Source organism: Salmo trutta, chromosome 23, assembly GCF_901001165.1.
Source record: "Salmo trutta chromosome 23, fSalTru1.1, whole genome shotgun sequence".
Lineage (NCBI taxonomy): Eukaryota > Metazoa > Chordata > Actinopteri > Salmoniformes > Salmonidae > Salmo > Salmo trutta.
In genome coordinates, this window is record NC_042979.1 from 23,023,633 (window position 1) to 23,044,662 (window position 21,030).

The 21,030-nt window shown below is 38.3% G+C and overlaps 2 protein-coding genes across 5 annotated transcripts in view; both read right to left on the reverse strand.

The window, feature by feature from the left end:
• The window catches only part of LOC115159618 (uncharacterized), a 42,845-nt gene that overhangs the window by 10,164 nt on the left and 11,651 nt on the right, over positions 1–21,030 (reverse strand). Inside the window, exons 3-4 of one of the 2 annotated variants that reach the window (XM_029709511.1) lie at positions 447–746; positions 53–346 (exon numbers count right to left, since the gene is read on the reverse strand). In XM_029709511.1, coding sequence (XP_029565371.1) covers positions 53–346; positions 447–746 — 594 coding nt within the window. Of the gene's footprint in view, positions 1–52; positions 347–446; positions 747–1,231; positions 1,369–21,030 lie in introns of those variants that run through there. The other variant, XM_029709508.1, reaches the window with a different exon arrangement.
• On the reverse strand, positions 12,725–15,935 carry LOC115159620 (uncharacterized). 3 transcript variants are annotated; one of them, XM_029709523.1, is made up of 10 exons: positions 15,374–15,935; positions 15,155–15,190; positions 14,589–14,888; positions 14,195–14,488; positions 13,971–14,054; positions 13,628–13,747; positions 13,494–13,521; positions 13,361–13,401; positions 13,242–13,273; positions 12,725–13,102 (listed from the first exon to the last, which is right to left on the reverse strand). In XM_029709523.1, the coding sequence occupies exons 1-10, from the start codon at positions 15,399–15,401 to the stop codon at positions 12,941–12,943; spliced, it is 1,125 nt and encodes a 374-aa protein (XP_029565383.1). In that variant the 5' UTR covers positions 15,402–15,935; the 3' UTR covers positions 12,725–12,940. The 3 variants fall into 3 exon arrangements, with proteins under 3 accessions (XP_029565383.1, XP_029565384.1, XP_029565382.1); XM_029709524.1 differs by having other exon boundaries at positions 13,628–13,732; positions 13,971–14,069; XM_029709522.1 differs by having other exon boundaries at positions 13,971–14,069.

Sequence of the window (21,030 nt, forward strand, 5' to 3'; positions counted from 1 at the left end):
AAGATTGACACATTTGAAATCACAGAAATTGATGGGCTCTAGTCTTCCTCACCATCTACGGTGATACTGAGGGGTTCACTATGCTGTGATGTCACAGTATCTTCACCCTCTACCACCAGCTCCACAGCACAGGTGATGAAGATCTTTCCAGCACTGCTCCTCTTCCTCTGCAGTTCCTCTTCTGCCACTCTCCCCACACAGACATTGTCATTGTAGGGTATTTTTTTGAAGTGTGAGTCACCATTGTTCAGATAAAAGTAGCATGAGGTGCCAGCCTTGGCCTCACATCGAAGATTGAGGTAATTCCCAATCTTCTCCACATGAACACTGGGCTTTCCAATTGGATCTGTTAGTAAATTGTGAATGTAATTTATGAAGTCAGTTAACAAGTGGGAAGTGTACCCTGGTAAACATGTGCTTTGGAGTACTGTAAAACTGTCACTTACCACTCACTATAAGTCTTCGAGCATCACTAGGTTTTGAGGTTTTGATCGTTTTATCTCCTCTGTTCTGTAGAATTACACAGCTGAGATCTACTTCAGTCTTGTTCCACTTTTTGAACTCATTCCATAACAACTTGAACTGGCAAGCACCCTGCTTGTAATCCAGTTTTCTTATAGGTTTGGGGTCGTGATCTCTGTAGAAAATGCACTCTGTTCCTTTTGGTGACTCACAGCGTACTGTAACAGGTGTAGCTACGTTGATGTACTCAGGGGAAAATACAATAGTGGGAGTGGGAACCGAATCTGTTTAGAGAAATAGAGAGAATCTATGAAATTGTGAGTGATAAGAATCTTGGTTCAGAATGTGTTTGTATGTGGAGTATCACTTCCTTGTCTCTCTATTTGCAACTAAATACAATTCTTAATAAAGATGTGGCACTTTAAGCACTGTGCTACTCTATTGTGAAAAGTAGTGTACAAATCTGTCATCAAAAAAAACTTTTATGCCTGAAATAAATCAATAGCTGTTGAGCTGGATAATTAATGAAGTGACATTTGGTAATATGTACCTGCACAACTTTCTTTTACCGCAACACAGGCAACATCTTCGAACAAGGTAAAAACAACTTAGTGAGACATTTTACAAGCCTTACTATAAGACATAATAAAGGCTCATACATACTTAGAACAAGTTTTAAAGCATACAGTACATTAAGTAACATATCACCAAAACTTAAAATCAGTGTAAAGACGTATTGATCCAAAGACTAAAATAATTGAATACTCACAAATGAGAAGAATACAAGACAAAGACATATTTTTCACTTTCTTCCGTCAGTGAAGTGAACTCCACACATAGATTGTCATGTGAGAAAACTGATGTGTGCTTGGTAGGACAACAGAAAACCTACAGAGGAGGATATGGAGACTCACGTGTGATGTTGTGACAGATCATTAGTGACGCTGAAGAAAATGACCTTATTTTCATTGACCACTAAGGAGCTGTCCATGTGGTCCACCCTACATTAAACTTCCTGAAAATATAGGTAACTACAGCACAGCTATTTCAAATATGAGATCTCTAGTGATTAATTGATCAAATAAAAATGTTGACTGTTCAAAGTTACTTTAAACTATACACACACAAATAAACAAAACCAAAACTTAATATGCAGTAGCTTAACAGCAACATCACCCTAACAACTGCTAGGCAGGACACAAGAGATACGGGCCATAAACTTATAATTCTCCCTTAAGGTGACCTGACGACCTCAACCCCCCTCCATCAGTAATCCATGGCTCTCTCCCTTCATCAATGCCTGCCACATGTAATTGCTTCCCTGCACTCAACACATTCCAAGCTTAATTGCTCACACTATATAGCTTTCTCCTATAACCATTTAATTCTGGTGTAGACCCTCTAAACCTCAGCACTCCATCAGTGACATGAATAAGTATATTTTCATATTCTCAGATGCCAACACAACACACACATTGACATGATCAAATGAGTTCAGTTACTGATCTATTGGATTTATTTGAAGTTGGACAATTTGATGGATAGTTTCTTGTTTGAGCTTTTTCACCCCACGACTTTTATTGCTTTGTAATGGAGGTGACTAATGCTTCTCCAAATGAGGAAATGGCAGGTACCTTGATCCATGTCTGTTTAGTTTACATAATAAATATTTCCAGTCAGAGTAACCAGTCTGTGCCAACTAAGTTATGGATTGGATTGCATCCATAGATCATATTACTTTTGTGGATTTTTGGCTAACTTCTTTTTTTAGAAGCAAATGGAAAACAGGAATGCAAATATATTTTAGTTGTTTTTATTTCATCACCACCAATAAATTCTTTCACATGTTTTGGTAAACCACAGGTGGAAAGGTTATGGATTGTACATCAAACAATGCCTTCTGGTAACTCACAGTGTACTGTAACAGGTGGAGTAGCTACATTGATGTACCTAGAGGATAATACAATGGTTGGAGTGGGAACAGAATCTGTTTAGAGCGAAAGAGAATCTATGGAACTTGAATTGTTCCTTGATTTAAAAGGTGTTTTGCATGTGGAGTATCACTTCCACATTTCTCTATTTACAACTATAAAACGTTATTATTCAAGTCCTAATTCTTAACTAACTCTATAGCTGTACAAAACTTCTGTCGACAAGAAAGGCTTTTGTGCCTCAAAGACACTGATTATATTTAATGGCTGAGATTGAGCTGGACAATCATAAGGAGTGTCATTCTGCAATTCATACATACCTGCACAACCTTTTATTGCAACACTAGCCACATCTGTAAAACCAAATAAAGTGTTTCATTCTAACATATGGAATGGGCTACTTAAAATATCTGATTAAATAGATCATTGATCAAAAATAAAAGTAATAATTGAAAACTCACAAATTAATAGAAGATAAGATCATATTTTCCACTTTCTTCCTTCAATAAAAAGGTGAACACATAGACTATAATGTGTAAAGAAATATGTGTGCTTAGGACAAAGAGCAACCTAGAAAGCAGGATATGGCGACTCAGAAGTGATGTTGTAACAGATCACTAGTGACGTTGAATAAATGTACCTTATTTGACTGACCACTAAAGGACTGTCCCTGATGTGCACCTTAATTGATTTTAGTCAAAATATAGGTAACTAGAGCACAACTATTTCCAATGTGAGAACCCATGTGATTAAGATTTCATTGCTTGCCATTAAAGTTGACTTTTCAAACAAGACAGTAACTGTGTGCACCTTGCACATACAGTACACATACAGAAACAACAATGTTAACCTAAATATACATTTATATCATACACTCTTATCCAGAGTGACTTACAGTAGTGAGTGCATACATTTTCATTCATACTTGTCCCCCATGGGAATCAAACCCACAAACCTGGTGTTGCAAGTGCCATGCTCTACCAACTGAGCCACATAACAGAGACATGATCAAAAATAGTTCAGTAACTGATTTATTGGGTTTTATTAGTAGTCGGATGTTATAGATATTTTCTGTTTAAGCACCCAACTTCTCCCCAGCCATGTTACGGACTTGGGAGAGGCGAAGGTCGAGAGCCATGCATCCTTCGAAACACGACCCTGCCAAGCCGCACTGCTCGCTTAACCCGGAAGCCAGCCGCACCAATGTGTTGGAGGAAACACTGTCCAGCTAGCGACTGAAGTCAGCCAAACCCTCCCCTAACCTGGATGACTCTTGGCCAATTGTGCTGCGCCACTCGGGAGGCCCTGGTCTCTTGGTCTCTATAAAAGTCGCTTGCCGAAAATCAACATCCGACATTCCAAAATAAAGTTAGGCCAATACTGTATGCCTTCTATAAGTTCTCATCTAACCAACAACGCTACAGCTCAAATGTTTGACCCTGTTCTTTTGATTTCAGCATGAAATGAAAAAGTGTTGCATTACACATACCGCGTTGGCGACCCACTTGAATCAAAATGCAACAATTCAAAATGTAGCTAGCTGTCTTCTACAAATTGTAGGCAACACATTATTAGCAGATTCCATGTAGTTTTTGATCTGTGTTAGTTTTAACAGGACTTGCAACCTTTATCCCTCCCACCTAATCGATATCAGTTATTTATTGCCACTTGTCAAAACACCAGGGTTTTGGTGCGTGTGCAGTTTATAAGGTGCTAGTTTAAAAAAATACAAGTAATATGATTACAATTGCTGCACGTGTGTAGATAGTAGATTTTAGGTTTTCAATATTTAACGAACTGTTTCTGCATATTGCTTATTGATTTGGACACCTTTTTTTAAAAATCTTTATTTTAACAGGGAAAACAGACTGAGACCTGGATCTCTTTTACGGCTGTGCCCTGTGTAAACATGTTGACATATACAGTTTTAGGCATACAGACAACAGCATTTCAAACATACAAAACAAAGACACAATTCAACAGAAACAATCACAGATAACATCATATTGATCCTCCATAACATTTTTAAAATGGGCAAGGGACACCAGAGTGTCTAACTTAAGTTGGATCTGCAGTTTGTTCCATAAATAAGGCGCAAAGGAACTAAAGGCAGTCCTACCCAACTCTGTGGAGACCGCAGGAGTCTCTAATGTAATCCACATCTGTGATCTGGTTTTAAAATTTGTATGTCTAGTGGAAATTAATGATGATATATATGGAGGTAGTTTTAAAAGAAGCGCTTTATAAATAAACAAGAGAGCATGTTGCTCTCGCCTCACAGATAGAGAGGCCCAACCCACATGTTGATAAAGGATACAGTGATGAGTTTTGTAACTATCACCCGTGATAAACCTGAGTGCACAATGGTAAATAGCATCCAGTGGTTTTAATGTGTTTGCCGATGCATGCATATAGATAATATCCCCATAATCTAAAACGGACATAAAAGTAGCCTGCACAATTTGTTTTCTATTTACAAAGGACAGACAAGCCCTGTTTCTGTAAAGGAACCCTATCTTGAATTTGAGCTTATTTCCCAATTCAGTAACAGGTTTTTTAAAAGAAAGCCTATCATCTAACCATACCCCTAAATATTTATATGCAGAGACCTGTTTGGTTTGAGTACCATCCAAGCTAGTGATTACAAAAGTGTTTCTAACTGAGAGTTTAGACCTAGAAAAAAACATGACATTTGTTTTCTTAGCGTTTAAAACAAGTTTAAGCTGTAAAAGAGACCCCTGTAGTATCCTAAAATCAGACTCCAACTGCATTAAAGCTTGGTCCGCTGTTGGAGCAATAGAGTACATCACTGTGTCATCTGCATATAAATGGAATTTACAATATCTGACATCATCACCAATGTTGTTTAAATAAAGTGAGAACCATAGTGGGCCTTTTATTGAACCCTGAGGGACCCCTTTAAGTAACGTTAAGGAGTCAGACTTGACCCCGTCGACCATGACGGCCTGAGTTCTATCTTTAAGACAGTCATAAAACCATCGGCAAGCATCCGTGCCCACTCCTATAGATGACAGCTTACTCAAAAGGATAGCATGGTCTACAGTGTCAAAAGCTTTTGACAAATCTACAAACAACGCAGCACAGTGCTTTCTATCATCTAAGGCATTTGCAATATCATTTACAACAAGCATAGTGGCCTTCCAGCGACACCAAGTGTCGCTGGAAGGCAAAGAAGATAATCATGGACCCCAGCCACCTGGCCTGTTCTCCCCATTCTATCACTCAGACGCAGGCAGTATAGGAGTATCATGGTAAAAACTGTAAGACTGGCCAATAGCTTCTACCCCCAGACCATCAGGCTTCTACCCCCCACCTCAAAGGACATTTTTACCCTACCCTCACCCCAATAGACATGTATTATGCTGAATAGTCACGACTAGTCACCTACTCACCCTGCTGCTCCTCCTGTGGACATTTCCCATCCCCTCTAATGGACGTTAACCCTGTCCCCACCCCCAATGGACATTTATCAATGACACAGTTGTTAAAATGTATTTATTATTATTTATATTTGTATTATTATCTATTTGTATTATTTTATCTCACTTTGTCCTGCATTGTTGGAGCTCGTGCCCTGTAATTACATCTGCAACCCTGTGCATGATGTGACTATTAAACTCGCTAATCTCTAATGTCTAATCTAATCTCTAAACTGTGTTTTGACATTGGGTTATATATAAAAATAGCTTGTCAACAGGAAACAGCGACAATACCTTTTCAATTGACATTTTAGGAACACAAATGCAACTTTCAACATTAATTTCCAATGGTATTGTACGATTGATTTATTTTGATGATAGCCTACGCCAGTAACAGTAATGTCCAAAAAGGGTTTTCTCTGCCTACGAGGAGCTCTTAAAATTGTTGCAAAACAGGATTCAACATTGCCATCTAGTGGTATAAACGTGTCTTGTATTGCTATTGCGGGGTAGTAGTAGAGTAGTTTGTAACCACCACACCATGAGAAAATAGTTAGAAATCTTGCCAATGTACCCATGGACCATGCACATTTGGAGTAGACTTAACCCTCGTGGAATTTATAAAAGCAGCTGACTTAAAATGTGATTTCAATTTAATTGAGAAACAAGAGAGTAGCCTAAGAATTGATTTATTGGAAAGAAAATTGAAATGGAGGTGTTAAAGTCAAACAATCTATCTATGTGGAAGTCCTTTCATGTCCATTCAGGTCGGCACATGCTGGTCAGTATATGACCACTGTGGCATAGTCATGGCCTTGCTCAAACTTGACTGAGTAGGATGGAGGAGCACCAGCATGGGACACGGTGGCATAGCACCAATCATCTTCACCTTCCTGTTATTGCAACAAAGGGATGAGGACAAATCACTATTTGAAAGAAAACATCAAATCCTCAAATCCTTCAATAAACCACCATTCCAACTGTAAAACAATGGAATACATGAATGATTCTAATCTAATCTCTAAACTGTGTTTTGACATTGGGTTATATATAAAAATGGCTTGTCAACAGGAAACAGCGACAATACCTTTTCAATTTACATTTTAGGAACACAAATGCAACTTTCAACATTAATTTCCAATGCTGTTCAACACACAACCAACACTATTCACCTTGTTATGACGAGGTGTCCGTTCCCTATGACAGTAAAACAATGGAATAAATGAGTGATTCTGTCTGGTCGGTTTTGCTAATACGTTTAAAAGGCTGTTAGATACCAGGTTCACATACTCTTTGCTTTCAGTGAGAGGAGACAGGTGATGCAGAATATGAATACTGCAAGTAGAATCATGAATCCTATCAGGGCCATACATCCGATGATGTACTTAGTCAGCATGTCTGTAACAGAGTACAATGTATTTTTGACCAAATGGATGAATGACCTAAATCAGGAATCTATGCATTACATTTCTCATGTAATCTTTCTTACTTGTGTTCCACACCACCACTGTGACATTTTTGCTGGGAGGTGAGTGGACGCCCTCCTCCTCTTCGTAATGACACTGGACGGTGACCTTTGACCACAGCCCTCTGGGCTTCCACCCAAGCAGCTCTGACCCCTTTACTGGGTGGGATCATTGGTTGGGCTGGCATTTGAGCGACCAAGCTCCTTGAGTTTAGAATCCACATAGAACAAACACTGCTGACCCTCTACAAGGGCAGAGGACTCGCAGCTCAGCTCAACCACTTCAGTCAGGGTCACAAACTTCAGGCTTACTGAGATCTGGTGCTTCTTCTCCTGGGTAATCCAAGTGTTTGTCTGATTCTCCTTGTCCCCTTGAAGGATGAGGAAAGAGAGAGATAGTTGATGAAAGATAGGAATGAAAACCTCTACGGGACCCCATTCCCATTCTCATCCCGGTAACGGGATTGCTTGAAAAGATAGCAAAAATCTAATAATTTCAATTTCTCAAACAATCAACTATATTACACCATTTGAATGATAAACATCTCCTTAATCCAACCACGTTGTCCGATTTCAAAAAGGCTTTTCGGGGAAAGCATAAAGTTATATTATGTTTGGAGAGTACATAGACAAAAAATTACACACAGCCATTTTCGATGCAAGGACAGGCATCACCAAAAGCAGAAAACCAGCTACAATTATGCACTAACCTTTGACAATCATCAGATGACACTCCTAGGACATTATGCTAGACAATGCATGCATTTATTGTTCTATCAAGTTCATATTTATATCCAAAAACAGCATTTTACATCGGCGCGTGACGTTCAGAAAATGTATTTCCCCCAAAAATTCCGGTGAATCAGTACTACAATTTACAAAAATAATCGTCATAAACGTTGATAAAATATTAAACTGTTATTCAAAGAATTATAGATTAACATCTCCTGAATGCAACCGCATTGACAGATTTCAAAATAACTTTACTGGGAAAGCACACTTTGCAATAACCTGAGTACTGTGCTCAGAAAAATACACAACGCAATACAGATAGCTGCCATTTTGGAGTCATCTAAATGCATAAATAGCATTAGAAATATTTACTTACCTTTAATAATCTTCATCAGAAGGCACTTCCAGAAATCCCAGGTCCACAACAAATGTTGTTTTGTTCGATAAAGTTCATAATTTATGTCCAAATAACTCCTTGTTGTTCGCGCGTTCAGTTCAGCTACTCCGAATGTAGGAAGTGCGCGGAAAATGTGACGACGAAAAGTGAAAAAAAAAATCTATTTACGTTCATTCAAACATGTTAAACGTTGTATAGCATCAATCTTTAGGGCCTTTAGAACGTGAAGATTCACTAATATTTCAACCGGACGATTCCTGTGTCTTGAAAAACGTTTTGGAACAGAGCTACCTCTCTCGTGAATGCGCGCCAAGGAAGTGATGTCATTCCCTGGGTGACCAACTTCTCAGCATTCTCATTCGGTCTCTGTTCATCATAGATGCCTCAAAAGACTGTTGACATCTAGTGGAAGCCTTAGGAAGTGCAAAATGAGTCCTTAGTCACTGTGTGTTCCATTGGCAATGACTTGAAAAAAGTACAGGCACAAGATTTTAATTTCCTGCTTGTATTTTTCTCAGGTTTTTGCCTGCCATATGAGTTCTGTTATACTTACAGACACAATTCAAACAGTCTTAGAAACTTCAGAGTGTTTTCTATCCAAATCTACTAATAATATGCATAGAGTTGTAACCTGTTCAAATTGGGTACGTTTTTCATCCGGCCGTGAAAATACTGCCCCCTAGCCCAGACATGGTAAAAAAACAAAGATTTGGGTCCGTTCTAAAACTAATTCAAAATGCAAGATTATTCCCTTCTTAAGAGCTCAACATTTATTTCCCAGCCTTTGATAACCATGCAAATCACAAAAGTGCATCCCTAATGTTGAATGACAAAAATAGCAAGAGAAGGGGAGAAACTTAATTGTAGGTCAAGAGAGACTACAAGAAATGTAGTTCATTGTTATTCCAACCAAAAGTACAACTAGGGATATTGTTATGAAAGAAAACTATTTTACTTTGTATTATACAGTACAATAATTATATTATGATTAATACATAACTCACACATATGGAACCAGCAGCACATTAATTGGATCATGGTTAAGAGTTCTCTGAAGTTCCCAAACCTGCCACCTGTTATTATGCATAATGCAGAGTGTCACGACTTCTACCGAAGTCAATGCCCCTCCTTGTTCGGGTGGTGCTCGGCGTTCGACATCACCGGTCTTCTAGCCATCAATGGTCCATTTTTTATTTTCCATCAGTTTTGTCTCGTCTTCCTACAGACCTGGTTCCAATCCCATTCATTACATGTTGTGTATTTAACCCTCTGTTTCCCCTGGAGTCCTTGTCAGAGATTGTTTGTTTGTTATGTGCTCGTGTATTTTGTATTGGTGTGCGACGGGTAATTTTTACCCATGTTATTTTATTTTTGTATGTTGGTTTTGGTTTTTTATTTCTTTATTAAACTACTCCAGTTATACCAAGTTGGTTTCTCCTGCGCCTTACTTCCCTGCCACCTACACACAATGATGACACAGAGAGAGAAGTGAAACAGGATATATGGAAATGAGATTTGCTTTTGGGGCCAACTATTTTCACATGCTCTCAAAAATGTTTTTAGAAATATACACAGGAGCTGTTGGCTGTAGATAATGACTCAGGCAATGCCAAGGTAGTGAGTGTGACACTGTATTTTGTGTCTCTCCTCTCTACTTTTATGGTGAAACAATAGCTCCCATCTATAACCCTTCTGTGATAGTGCATAATTGTCATACACACTTTCATACCTGTAGCTGTCATAGGTTTGTAATATGCTCCAATTGCAGGTGTAGATAAGACTGATCTGGGTGGGCCTATTCTGTCCTAAGATCCGTAACAAACATGTTACCTCTGTTGGGAGATAGGGGTTATGAGAGTTATGTTCATGCAAGATTTTGTTCTGTGTTTTAGACATTAGGTTGGGCCTAACCAGGAGGAACCACTTGTAGTTGAAAAAAAATCAATTTAAAATATTATTGAATTGTTGCAATTATCATGTGGGTTTCATTTGTCTCTAGTTGAAGCTTTGCACATGAATAATTTACTTATTCATCAAGAAAGCTGTTCATTTACACATGCATCAAGTATACTTGTTCAAATGAATCACATCTTAAAACCTTTGCACATCTATTTATAGCCCAGTATGAGAATGCAATTGGTCTGAGAGGAACAGATGTTGACAGACTACAGGAAGAGGTGGGGTCCACAGAGTAGCAGATTTTACCAACAACGACGAGACGGCCTACAGGGAGGAGGTGAGGGTCCTCGGAGTATGGTGCCAGGAAAATAACTTCACACTCAATGTCAACAAAACAATAGGAGATGATCGTGAACATCAGGAAACAGCTGAGGGAACATCCCCCTATCCACATCGATGGGACAGTAGTGGAGAAGGTGGAAAGTTATAAGTTCCTTGGCGTACACATCATGGACAAACTGAAATGGTCCACCCACACAGACAGCGTGGTGAAAAATGCGCAATAGCACCTCTTCAACCTCAGGAGGCTGAAGAAACACTAAAAACACTCAAACTTTTACAGATGCACAATCGAGAGCATCCTGTCGGGCTGTATCACCAACTGGTACGGCAACTGCTCCGCCCACAACCGTAAGGCTCTCTAAAGGGTAGTGAGGTCTGCACAACGCATCACCGGGGGCAAACTACCTGCCCTCCAGGACACTTACACCACCCGATGTCACAGGAAGGCCAAAAAGATCATCAAGGACAACAACCACCCGAGCCACTGCCTGTTCACCCCGCTATCATCCAGAAGGCGAGGTCAGTACAGGTGCATCAAAGCTGGGACTGAGAGACTAAAAAACAGCTTCTATCTCAAGGCCATCAGACTGTTAAACAGCCATCATTAACATTGAGTGGCTGCTGCCAACATACTGACTCAAATCTCTAGCCACTTTAATAATAAAACATTTGATGTAATAAATGTATCACTAGTCACTTTAAACAATGCCCAGTTATATAATGTTTACATACCCTACATTACTCATCTCATAGGTATATAGAGTACTCTATACCATCTATTGCATCTTGCCTATGCCATTCGGCTATTGCTCATCCATATATTTATATGTACATATTCTTATTCATTCCTTTACACTTGTGTGTAAATGGAATTTGTTGTGAAATTGTTAGATTACTTGTTAGATATTACTGCATGGTCGGAACTAGAAGCACAAGCATTTCGCTACACTCACATTAACATCTGCTAAACATGTGTATGTGACCAAGAAGATTTGATTTGATATGTAAATCAGGAAGCAGAGAGAGGAAATATGGAGGTGGTGTATCAACAGGTGGAAGTCAAGGCACATACTGTAAGTAAACCGTTTTATTAACAAAATATATTTTTTAAATTAACAGTGGCCTCCCTGTGGCTCAGTTGGTAGAGCATGGTGTTTGCAATGCCAGGGTTGTGGGTTCGATTCCCACGGGGGACCAGTACGAGAAAAAAAAAAAAATGTATGCATTCACTACTGTAAATCGCTCTGGATAAGAGCGTCTGCTAAATGACTAAAATGTAAAATGTAAAAATACTTTAAAGTAATACTTAAGTAGCTTTTTGGGGTATCTATACTTTACTATTTATATTTTTGACTACTTTACCTTTTGGTTCACTGCATTCTTAAGAAAATATTGTACTTTTTACTCCATACATTTTCCTTGAGACCCAAAAGTACTAGTTACATTTTGAATGCTTAGCAGGCCAGGAAAATAGTCACATTCACAGACTTATCAACCGAACTTCCCTGGTCATCCGTACTGCCTCTGATCTGGCGGACTCACTAAACTGACATGATTTGTTTGTAAATGATGGCTGAGTGTTGGAGTGTGCCCCTGGCATTCCGTTAAAAAAAAAGAGAAAAAAAAGAAAATGGTGGATTCTGGTTAGGAATTTATAAGGAATTTGAAATTATTCATACTTTTATTTTTCATACTTAAGTATATTTTAAACCAAATACTTATAGAGTTTTACTCTAGTAGAATTTTACTGGGTGACTTTTACTTGAGTCATTTTCTATGAAGGTATCTTTACTTTTCCTCAAGTATGACAGTTGAGTACTTTTTCCACCACTGAAAACTAATATACACCAGACAAGGTTAAAGAGAGAGATGTAGAGAGCGAGAGATCAGAAAGGGAGAGAGAGATGTAGAGATGTAACAAGCAAAGTTTGACATGTGTTCTACGCTCTTGTGGATTTGAGTCTCTATTGACTCTTGTCAAGGAGTGAAATAGATTGGTGACTACTGATTGGTGACTGCTGACTAGATTGGGTAACTCAATATAGGAAAATATTTCTTCTATGTTTCATACAAAGTTTATTTGTCATTTATTTCATTTAACCTAAAATGCAAATAGTTGGAGCTGCTTGATTTCAGATATTAGTAGATATCTTTGTTGTTGTGGCAGTGTTCTTTTGTGCTATGAGTAAATTATGATTCAATATGAAGAAAAAAGCTAGGATTGTAACTGTAAACTATGGCAAAACATGTTATCCAGTAAATGTTTCTTCTTCTATGATTCTGCTAAGAGGGCGTACTCTCCAGCTATTTCAAACTTGATCTTGCTGCGCCCAGGTCCAACTTGGTTACCGGTAGATGTCACTGTTGCATATTGAAGACTAGCTTGGTCACTGGTATATGTCACTGTAGTGTATTGCAGACTACTGTCCTCTTCCTGTAAGAGAGAGATCAAGTCACTTTGAGTTGTGTGCACAGTAGGGTTGTCATTGGTGATATTGGCAATATTGCTTGATATCGTGGAAGTAAAGTGCATAGTAGGCTACTTCACACTGCACTGGTTCAAACCAACTCACCTCATCCCTAGACGGCTTTGTGATGACAGAATCTGTTTAAAATGAGAGAATGATGGATAATAAAACACTGAACAAAAGAAGATAAAGGCAGTGGTGATTTAGTTAACTCTCATACTCACAGACACAAGGTGGGGTTTGGTCTTGCTGCTCAGGTGGGCTTCTGTTGAGACAATGCAGTACAGTCAGAAAGATATAGCCGTGCATGAATAAAGAAAAAATATTGTGAATCTAAAATGAATACACCAGTCTTACCCAGTATTTACATGCCTGCCTTGAACCCCTTCAAAAGATGCATAGAGATAATTTAGCAATTTTGAAAATAACTCAAATAGCCTTTGGAACAAAATAAGAATGTACTATGAGTAGACCTATCTGAAAGTACGCACCACACTTGCGTTGGAGAACACACAGCACAGACCCAGCTAGCAGAACCAAAATAAAGGAAACAGCACCCAGACTGATGATGACGAGGAACACTGGACCTGAAGAAACTGAATGAAGGCTCACTGACAGTGAGTCATCTGTACAGTATAACCTGACCTTACAATGACTAGAATGTTTGTGCAACTAAGCTTTACTAACAGTGACTATCGAGATACTTAACAGGTTAGAGATGTTAGAAACGTATCAATAGCTGTACATTTAGAAGCAGAGTCATTCACTAAACTTGCAATTTGAAGTTCTTAGGACTACTAACAGTTAATCTAAAACCAAAACAATGTTACTCACCTCTTCCTTGGGCTGTGACATTGGTGCTTGTCTCCTCCTGAACAGTTATGATTAAACTGAACGCTGATGGGGAACTAGTAGCTCCTGGAGGATATACAACTATAATAATTAAAACATTGATATGTGTACAATAATAATATATTAGTCTTGCAATACAACAATAGACCAACAGAAGAATGACACATTTGAAATCACAGAAATTGATGGGCTTTAGTCTTCCTCACCATCTATGGTGATACCGAGGGGTTCACTATGCTGTGATGTCACAGTATCTTCACCCTCTACCACCAGCTCCACAGCACAGGTGATGAAGATCTCTCCAGCACTGCTCCTCTTCCTCTGCAGTTCCTCTTCTGCCACTCTCCCCACACAGACATTGTCTTTGTAGGGTAGTTTTTTGAAGTGTGAGTCACCATTGTTCAGATAAAAGTAGCATGAGGTGCCAGCCTTGGCCTCACATCGAAGATTGAGGTAATTCCCAATCTTCTCCACATGAACACTGGGCTTTCCAATTGGATCTGTTGGTAAATTGTGAAAGTAATTTATGAAGTCAGTTAACAAGTGGGAAGTGTACTATGGTAAACATGTGCTTTGGAGTACTGTAAAACTGTCACTTACCACCCACATTAAGTCTTCGAGCATCACTAGGTTTTGAGGTTTTGATCGTTTTATCTTCTCTGTTCTGTAGAATTACACAGCTGAGATCTACTTCAGTCTTGTTCCACTTTTTGAACTCATTCCATAACAACTTGAACTGGCAAGCACCCTGCTTGTAATCCACTATTCTTATATGGTTGGGGTCATGATCTCTGTAGAAAATGCACTCTGTGCCTTTTGGTGACTCACAGCGTACTGTAACAGGTGTAGCTACATTGATGTACCCAGAGGAAAATACAATAGTGGGAGTGGGAACCGAATCTGTTTAGAGAAATAGAGAGAATCTATGAAATTGTGAGTGATAAGAATCTTGGTTCAGAATGTGTTTGTATGTGGAGTATCACTTCCTTGTCTCTCTATTTGCAACTAAATACATTTCTTATTAAAGATGTGGCACTTTAAGCATTGTGCTACTCTATTGTGAAAAGTAGCGTACAAATCTGTCATCAAAAAATACTTTTATGCTTGAAATAAATCAATAGCTGTTGAGCTGGACAATTAATGAAGTGACTTTTGGTAATATGTACCTGCACAACTTTCTTTTACCGCAACACCGGCAACATCTTTGAACAAGGTAAAAACAACTTAGTGAGACATTTTACAAGCCTTACTATAAGACATAATAAAGGCTCATACATACTTAGAACAAGTTATAAAGCATACAGTACATTAAGTAACATATTCCCAAAACTTAAAATCAGTGTAAAGACATATTGATCCAAAGACCAAAATAATTGAATACTCACAAATGAGAAGAATATAAGACAAAGACATATTTTCCACTTTCTTCCGTCAGTGAAGTGAACTCCACACATAGATTGTCATGTGAGAAAACTGATGTGTGTTTGGTAGGACACAGAAACCTACAGAGGAGGATATGGAGACTCACGTCTGATGTTGTCAGAGATCATTAGTGACACTGAAGAAAATGACCTTATTTTCATTGACCACTAAGGGGCTGTCCATGTGGTCCACCCTACATAAAACTTCCTGAAAATATAGGTAACTACAGCACAGCTATTTCAAATGTGAGAACTCTAGTGAATCATTGATCAAATAAACTTGTTGACTTTTCAAAGAGTAACTTTAAAATCTACACACACAAATAAACAAAACCAAAACTAAATACGCAGTAGCTTAACAGCAACATCACCCTAACAACTGCTAGGCAGGACACAAGAGATACGGGCCATAAATTTATAATTCTCCCTTAAGGTGACCTGACTTGACCTCAACACCCCTCCATCAGTAATCCATGGCTCTCTCCCTTCATCAATGCCTGCCACATGTAATTGCTTCCCTGCACTCAACACAATCCAAGCTTAATTGTACACACTATGTATTTTCCTCCTATAACCATTCACTTCTGGTGTAGACCCTCTAAACCTCAGCACTCCATCAGTGACATGAATATGTATATTTTCATATTCTCAGATCCCAACACAACACACACATTGACATGATCAAATGAGTTCAGTTACTGACCTATTGGGTTTATTTGAAGTTGGACAATTTGATGGATAGTTTCTTGTTTGAGCTTTTTCAACCCACAACTTCTATAGCTTTGTAATGGAGGTCACTAATGCTTCTCCAAATGAGGAAATTGCAGGTACCTTGATCCATGTCTGTTTAGTTTACATAATACATATTTCCAGTCTGAGTAATCAATCTGTGCCAACTAAGTTATGGCTTGGATTGCATCCATAGATCACATTACTTTTGTGGATTTTTGGCTAACATCGTTTTTTGGAAACAAATCCAAGCATTGAAGAAATGCAAAACAGGAATCCAAATATATTTTAGTTGTTTTTTATTTCATCACCACCAATCAATATTGTGTCACATTTTTTAGTAAACACACGTGGAAAAGTTATGGATTGTTTCTTAAATAATTAAGATTTCTGTGAGAGTACTGGATAGTCCTGGATAAGATTAACATCAACTCCTTCTAGGACGCACCAGTTTCTTTTTAAAGGTTGGACATTTTTTTATGTGAATCTTGCAATATATCCAGAAATTATACAACTGGCATTTTATTTATTTAAATTGTTGAATGATAGATGTTTTTCTCATCCATCTGGGTTTGAGGGCTAGGGACAGAGTGTTAGGGGACCAGTTGCAGCACAATGGCTTATTGTAGCACATCTCAGTCTAGATCATGACCACAATTCCATTACTGTGTCTTTCCACACCTCTTCATGTTCTCTGACAAGTCATTTCTATTGATAGATATAGACATGAGCTTCATACAGTATGAAGATATGTATAGCAAGCCGTTTGCGGTGTTGTTTGCAGGGGTGATGTTGGTGCCTTCTCATCTCTAGAAATAGAAGTGTACCTGCATTATCAGTACCCTCACTGTGGTCACATCTACGTGACAAACAGACTCGACACACTCTGCTAAAGCTCAGGTACAACAGTGAACATCATCAGACATCGGACCGTTGAAAATCGTTGAAGACCTTTGAAACTCAACTGCTGTGTAATCTAAACACAATGCTGTCTCCTCTCAGAGTGGCTCCTCAACTTCCAAATAAATTAAACATTTCCAACAAGATTTACAATATAATGTACAAGCTTTATTTCCCCTGGAAAACACAACATCCATGAGCAGAAAAAAATGAAATGCTAATAAAATTGCTCTGTTTTAGACATATAAACTTATTGCACTTGAAACACTTTGCATAATATAAAATACATTAACAAGCAATGGGGAGAAAAGAGATTTGTTCCACACACACATATTACATCTTAGATGGGTTTTGGTCAAGACACGACAATTCACCAGTACATCAAACAGATAATCCCCCAAAAAATACATGAGTAAATATTTATGAATAAATAGACCCCTCTTACCTCCGTTTGACATTGCCTTGCGGATCAACTTCAGAGATAAAAGTATGATGAAAACAAATCATACCGCCAGGTTGTATATCTAATAAAAGACATGACAAAAGCCTTCTGAACAACAAACAGATGTAGGATCTTAATTTGAGACAGTTTGCTACAGCAGGAAAATAATCCTGCAGGAACAGGAAATGTGAATTATTATGTGGATGATAATTAATGGAAATATTTGTTGGGGTTGATACATTTCTTTTAGGGCAAATCAAGTTTGAAAATTTCAAAGCAGAAATTAGAAACTTTTGAAGCATTTCTAATGCTCAAATGCACTGCAAGTTTGCATTTCCTGCTGTGCAGGAAAATTCTCAGAAATAAAAGAGTAATCAAATGAAGTTCCTACATCCGTTACAATTTGTGTGAGTATGAGAAGGCATGCACCACGTCTATACCAGAGAAGACACAGAAAAGATTCCATCAGCAGAATGATTACATAGACAACAGCACGAAGACTGGTGTACTGGTAGAAGGGGATCTCTGAGGCGGATTCTGGAAGGGAAAGGGACATCACTATCAAAAACAGTATCTGAATAGGCACTTGCTGATGTACTTCAACAAACTGAGCTCACAATAACCATGTTTATTCAATACACCTTCTCCTTGTGTAGTTATACTACTGACTGACCTATCCTCTCCAAGTGGGATGGAACTGGTGGCTCCAGGAGGATTTACAACCAAAGTAAATAAAACAATGATATACACAGTATGTACAATAATTATATACAGTATTAGTCTTGCAATACAGTAATAGACAAACAGAGTATTGTCATGATAATATTTTCACAGTTAATCTAAAACTCAACCAATGTTACTCACCTCTTCCTTGGGCTGTGACATTGGTGCTTGTCTTCTCCTGACCAGGTATGATTAAACTGAACGCTGATGGGGAACTAGTAGCTCCTGGAGGATTTAATACGGAAATTAATAAAGCTTTGATATGTCTACAATAATAATATATTAGTCTTGCAATACAACAATAGACCGATAGAAGATTGACACATTTGAAATCACAGAAATTGATGGGCTCTAGTCTTTCTCACCATCTATGGTGATACCGAGGGATTCACTACGCTGTGATGACACAGTATGTTCACCCTCTACCACCAGCTCCACAGCACAGGTGATGAAGATCTCTCCAGCACTGCTCCTCTTCCTCTGCAGTTCCTCTTCTGCCACTCTCCCCACACAGACATTGTCTATGAAGGGTCGTTTATTGAAGTTTGAGTCACCATTGTTCAGATAAAAGTAGCATGAGGTGCCAGCCTTGGCCTCACATCGAAGATTGAGGTAATTCCCAATCTTCTCCACATGAACACTGGGCTTTCCAATTGGATCTGTTTGTAAATTGTGAAAGTAATTTATCAAGTCAATTAACAAGTAGGAAGTGTACTCTGGTAAACATGTGCTTTGGAGTACTGTAAAACTGACACTTACCACTCACTATAAGTCTTCGAGCATCACTAGGTTCTGAGGTTTTGCTCGTTTTACCTTCTCTGTTCTGTAGAATTACACAGCTGAGATCAACTTCAGTCTTGTTCCACTTTTTGAACTCATTCCACAACAACTTGAACTGGCAAGCACCCTGCTTGTAATCCAGTTTTCTTATAGGGTTGGGGTCATGATCTCTGTAGAAAATGCACTCTGTGCCTTTTGGTGACTCACAGCGTACTGTAACAGGTGTAGCTACATTGATGTACCCAGAGGAAAATACAATAGTGGGAGTGGGAACCGAATCTGTTTAGAGAAATAGAGAGAATCTATGAAATTGTGAGTGATAAGAATCTTGGTTCAGAATGTGTTTGTATGTGGAGTATCACTTCCTTGTCTCTCTATTTGCAACAAAATACATTTCTTAATAAAGATATGGCAGTTCAACCATTGTGCTACTCTATTGTGAAAAGTAGTGTACAAATCTCTAATCAAAAAAAGTATTTTATGCCTGAAATAAATCAATAGCTGTTGAGCTGGACAATTAATGAAGTGACTTTTGGTCATATGTACCTGCACAACTTCCTTTTACCGCAACACCGGCAACATCTTCGAACAAGGTAAAAACAACTTAGTGAGACATTTTACAAGCCTTACTATAAGGCATAATAAAGGCTCATACATACTTAGAACAAGTTATAAAGCATACATTAAGTAACATATTAACAAAGCTTATAATCAGTGTAAAGAGATTTTTATTCAAAAAACCAAAATAATTGAATACTCACAAATGAGAAGAATATAAGACAAAGACATATTTTCCACTTTTTCCCGTCAGTGAAGTGAACTCCACACATAGATTGTCATGTGAGAAAACTGATGTGTTTGGTAGGACACAGAAAAACCTACAGAGGAGGATATGGAGACTCACGTGTGATGTTGTGACAGATCACTAGTGACGCTGAAGAAAATGACCTTGTTTTCATTGACCACTAAGGGGCTGTCCATGTGGTCCACCCTACATAAAACTTCCTGAAAATATAGGTAACTACAGCACAGCTATTTCAAATATGAGAAATCTTGTGATTATTTGATCAAATTAACTAGTTGACTTTTCAAAAGAGTAACTTTAAACTCTTCCCACACAAATAATCAAAACCAAAAATAAATATGCAGTAGCTTAACAGCAACATCACCCTAACAACTGTTAGGTTCTATTTCTCAGAGGAAAAATCTCAACAGACATTATAAAAGCTTAACCAAGATTTCACAAAAGCACTGATTTTTCACCATTCCTCATTTGCTAAGTCTCCTCCTACATATCTATACAAACATCGTTCTTTCCTGCTAGGCAGGACACTAGTGATACGAGCCATGTACTTTTATTTCTCCATTAAGGTGACTTGACCTCAACACCCCTCCATCACTAATCCATGGCTCTCTCCCCTTATCAATGCCTGCCACATGTAATCACTTCCCTGCACTCAACACATTCCAAGCTTAATTGCTCAAACTATTTACCTTCCTCCTATAACCATTCACTTCTGGTGTAGACCCTCTAAACCTCAGCACTCCATCAGTGACATGAATATGTATATTTTCATATTCTCAGAAGCCAACACAACACACACATTGACATGATCAAATGAGTTCAGTTACTGATCTATTGGGTTTATTTGAAGTTGGACAATTTGATGGATAGTTTCTTGTTGGAGCTTTTTCACCCCAAAACTTTTATAGCTCTGTAATGGAGGTGACTAATGCTTCTCCAAATGAGGAAATGGCAGAAACCTTGATCCATGTCTGTTTAGTTTACATAATACATATTTCCAGTCAGAGTAACCAGTCTGTGCCAACTAAGTTATGGCTTGGATTGCAACCACAGATCACATTACCTTTGTGGATTTATGGCTAACTTCGTTTTTTGGAAACAAATCCATGCATTGAAGAAATGGAAAACAGGAATTTATTTCATCACCACCAATAAATTGTTTTACATGTTTTGGTAAACCACAGGTGGAAAGGTTATGGATTGTTTCTTAAATAATTAAGATTTCTGTGAGAGTACTGGATA

Bases quoted from the DNA above. Each gene is read 5' to 3' on its own strand.
- LOC115159620 (XM_029709522.1), bottom strand. From the start codon at position 15,401: ATGTCTTTGTCTTATATTCTTCTCATTT. The intron at 13,748-13,970 runs GTGAGTAACATT...ACTCACTGTCAG, and splicing joins TGTCACAGCCCAAGGAAGAG to TGAGCCTTCATTCAGTTTCT. The intron at 13,103-13,241 runs GTGAGTTGGTTT...TCTCTCTTACAG, and splicing joins CAAAGCCGTCTAGGGATGAG to GAAGAGGACAGTAGTCTGCA.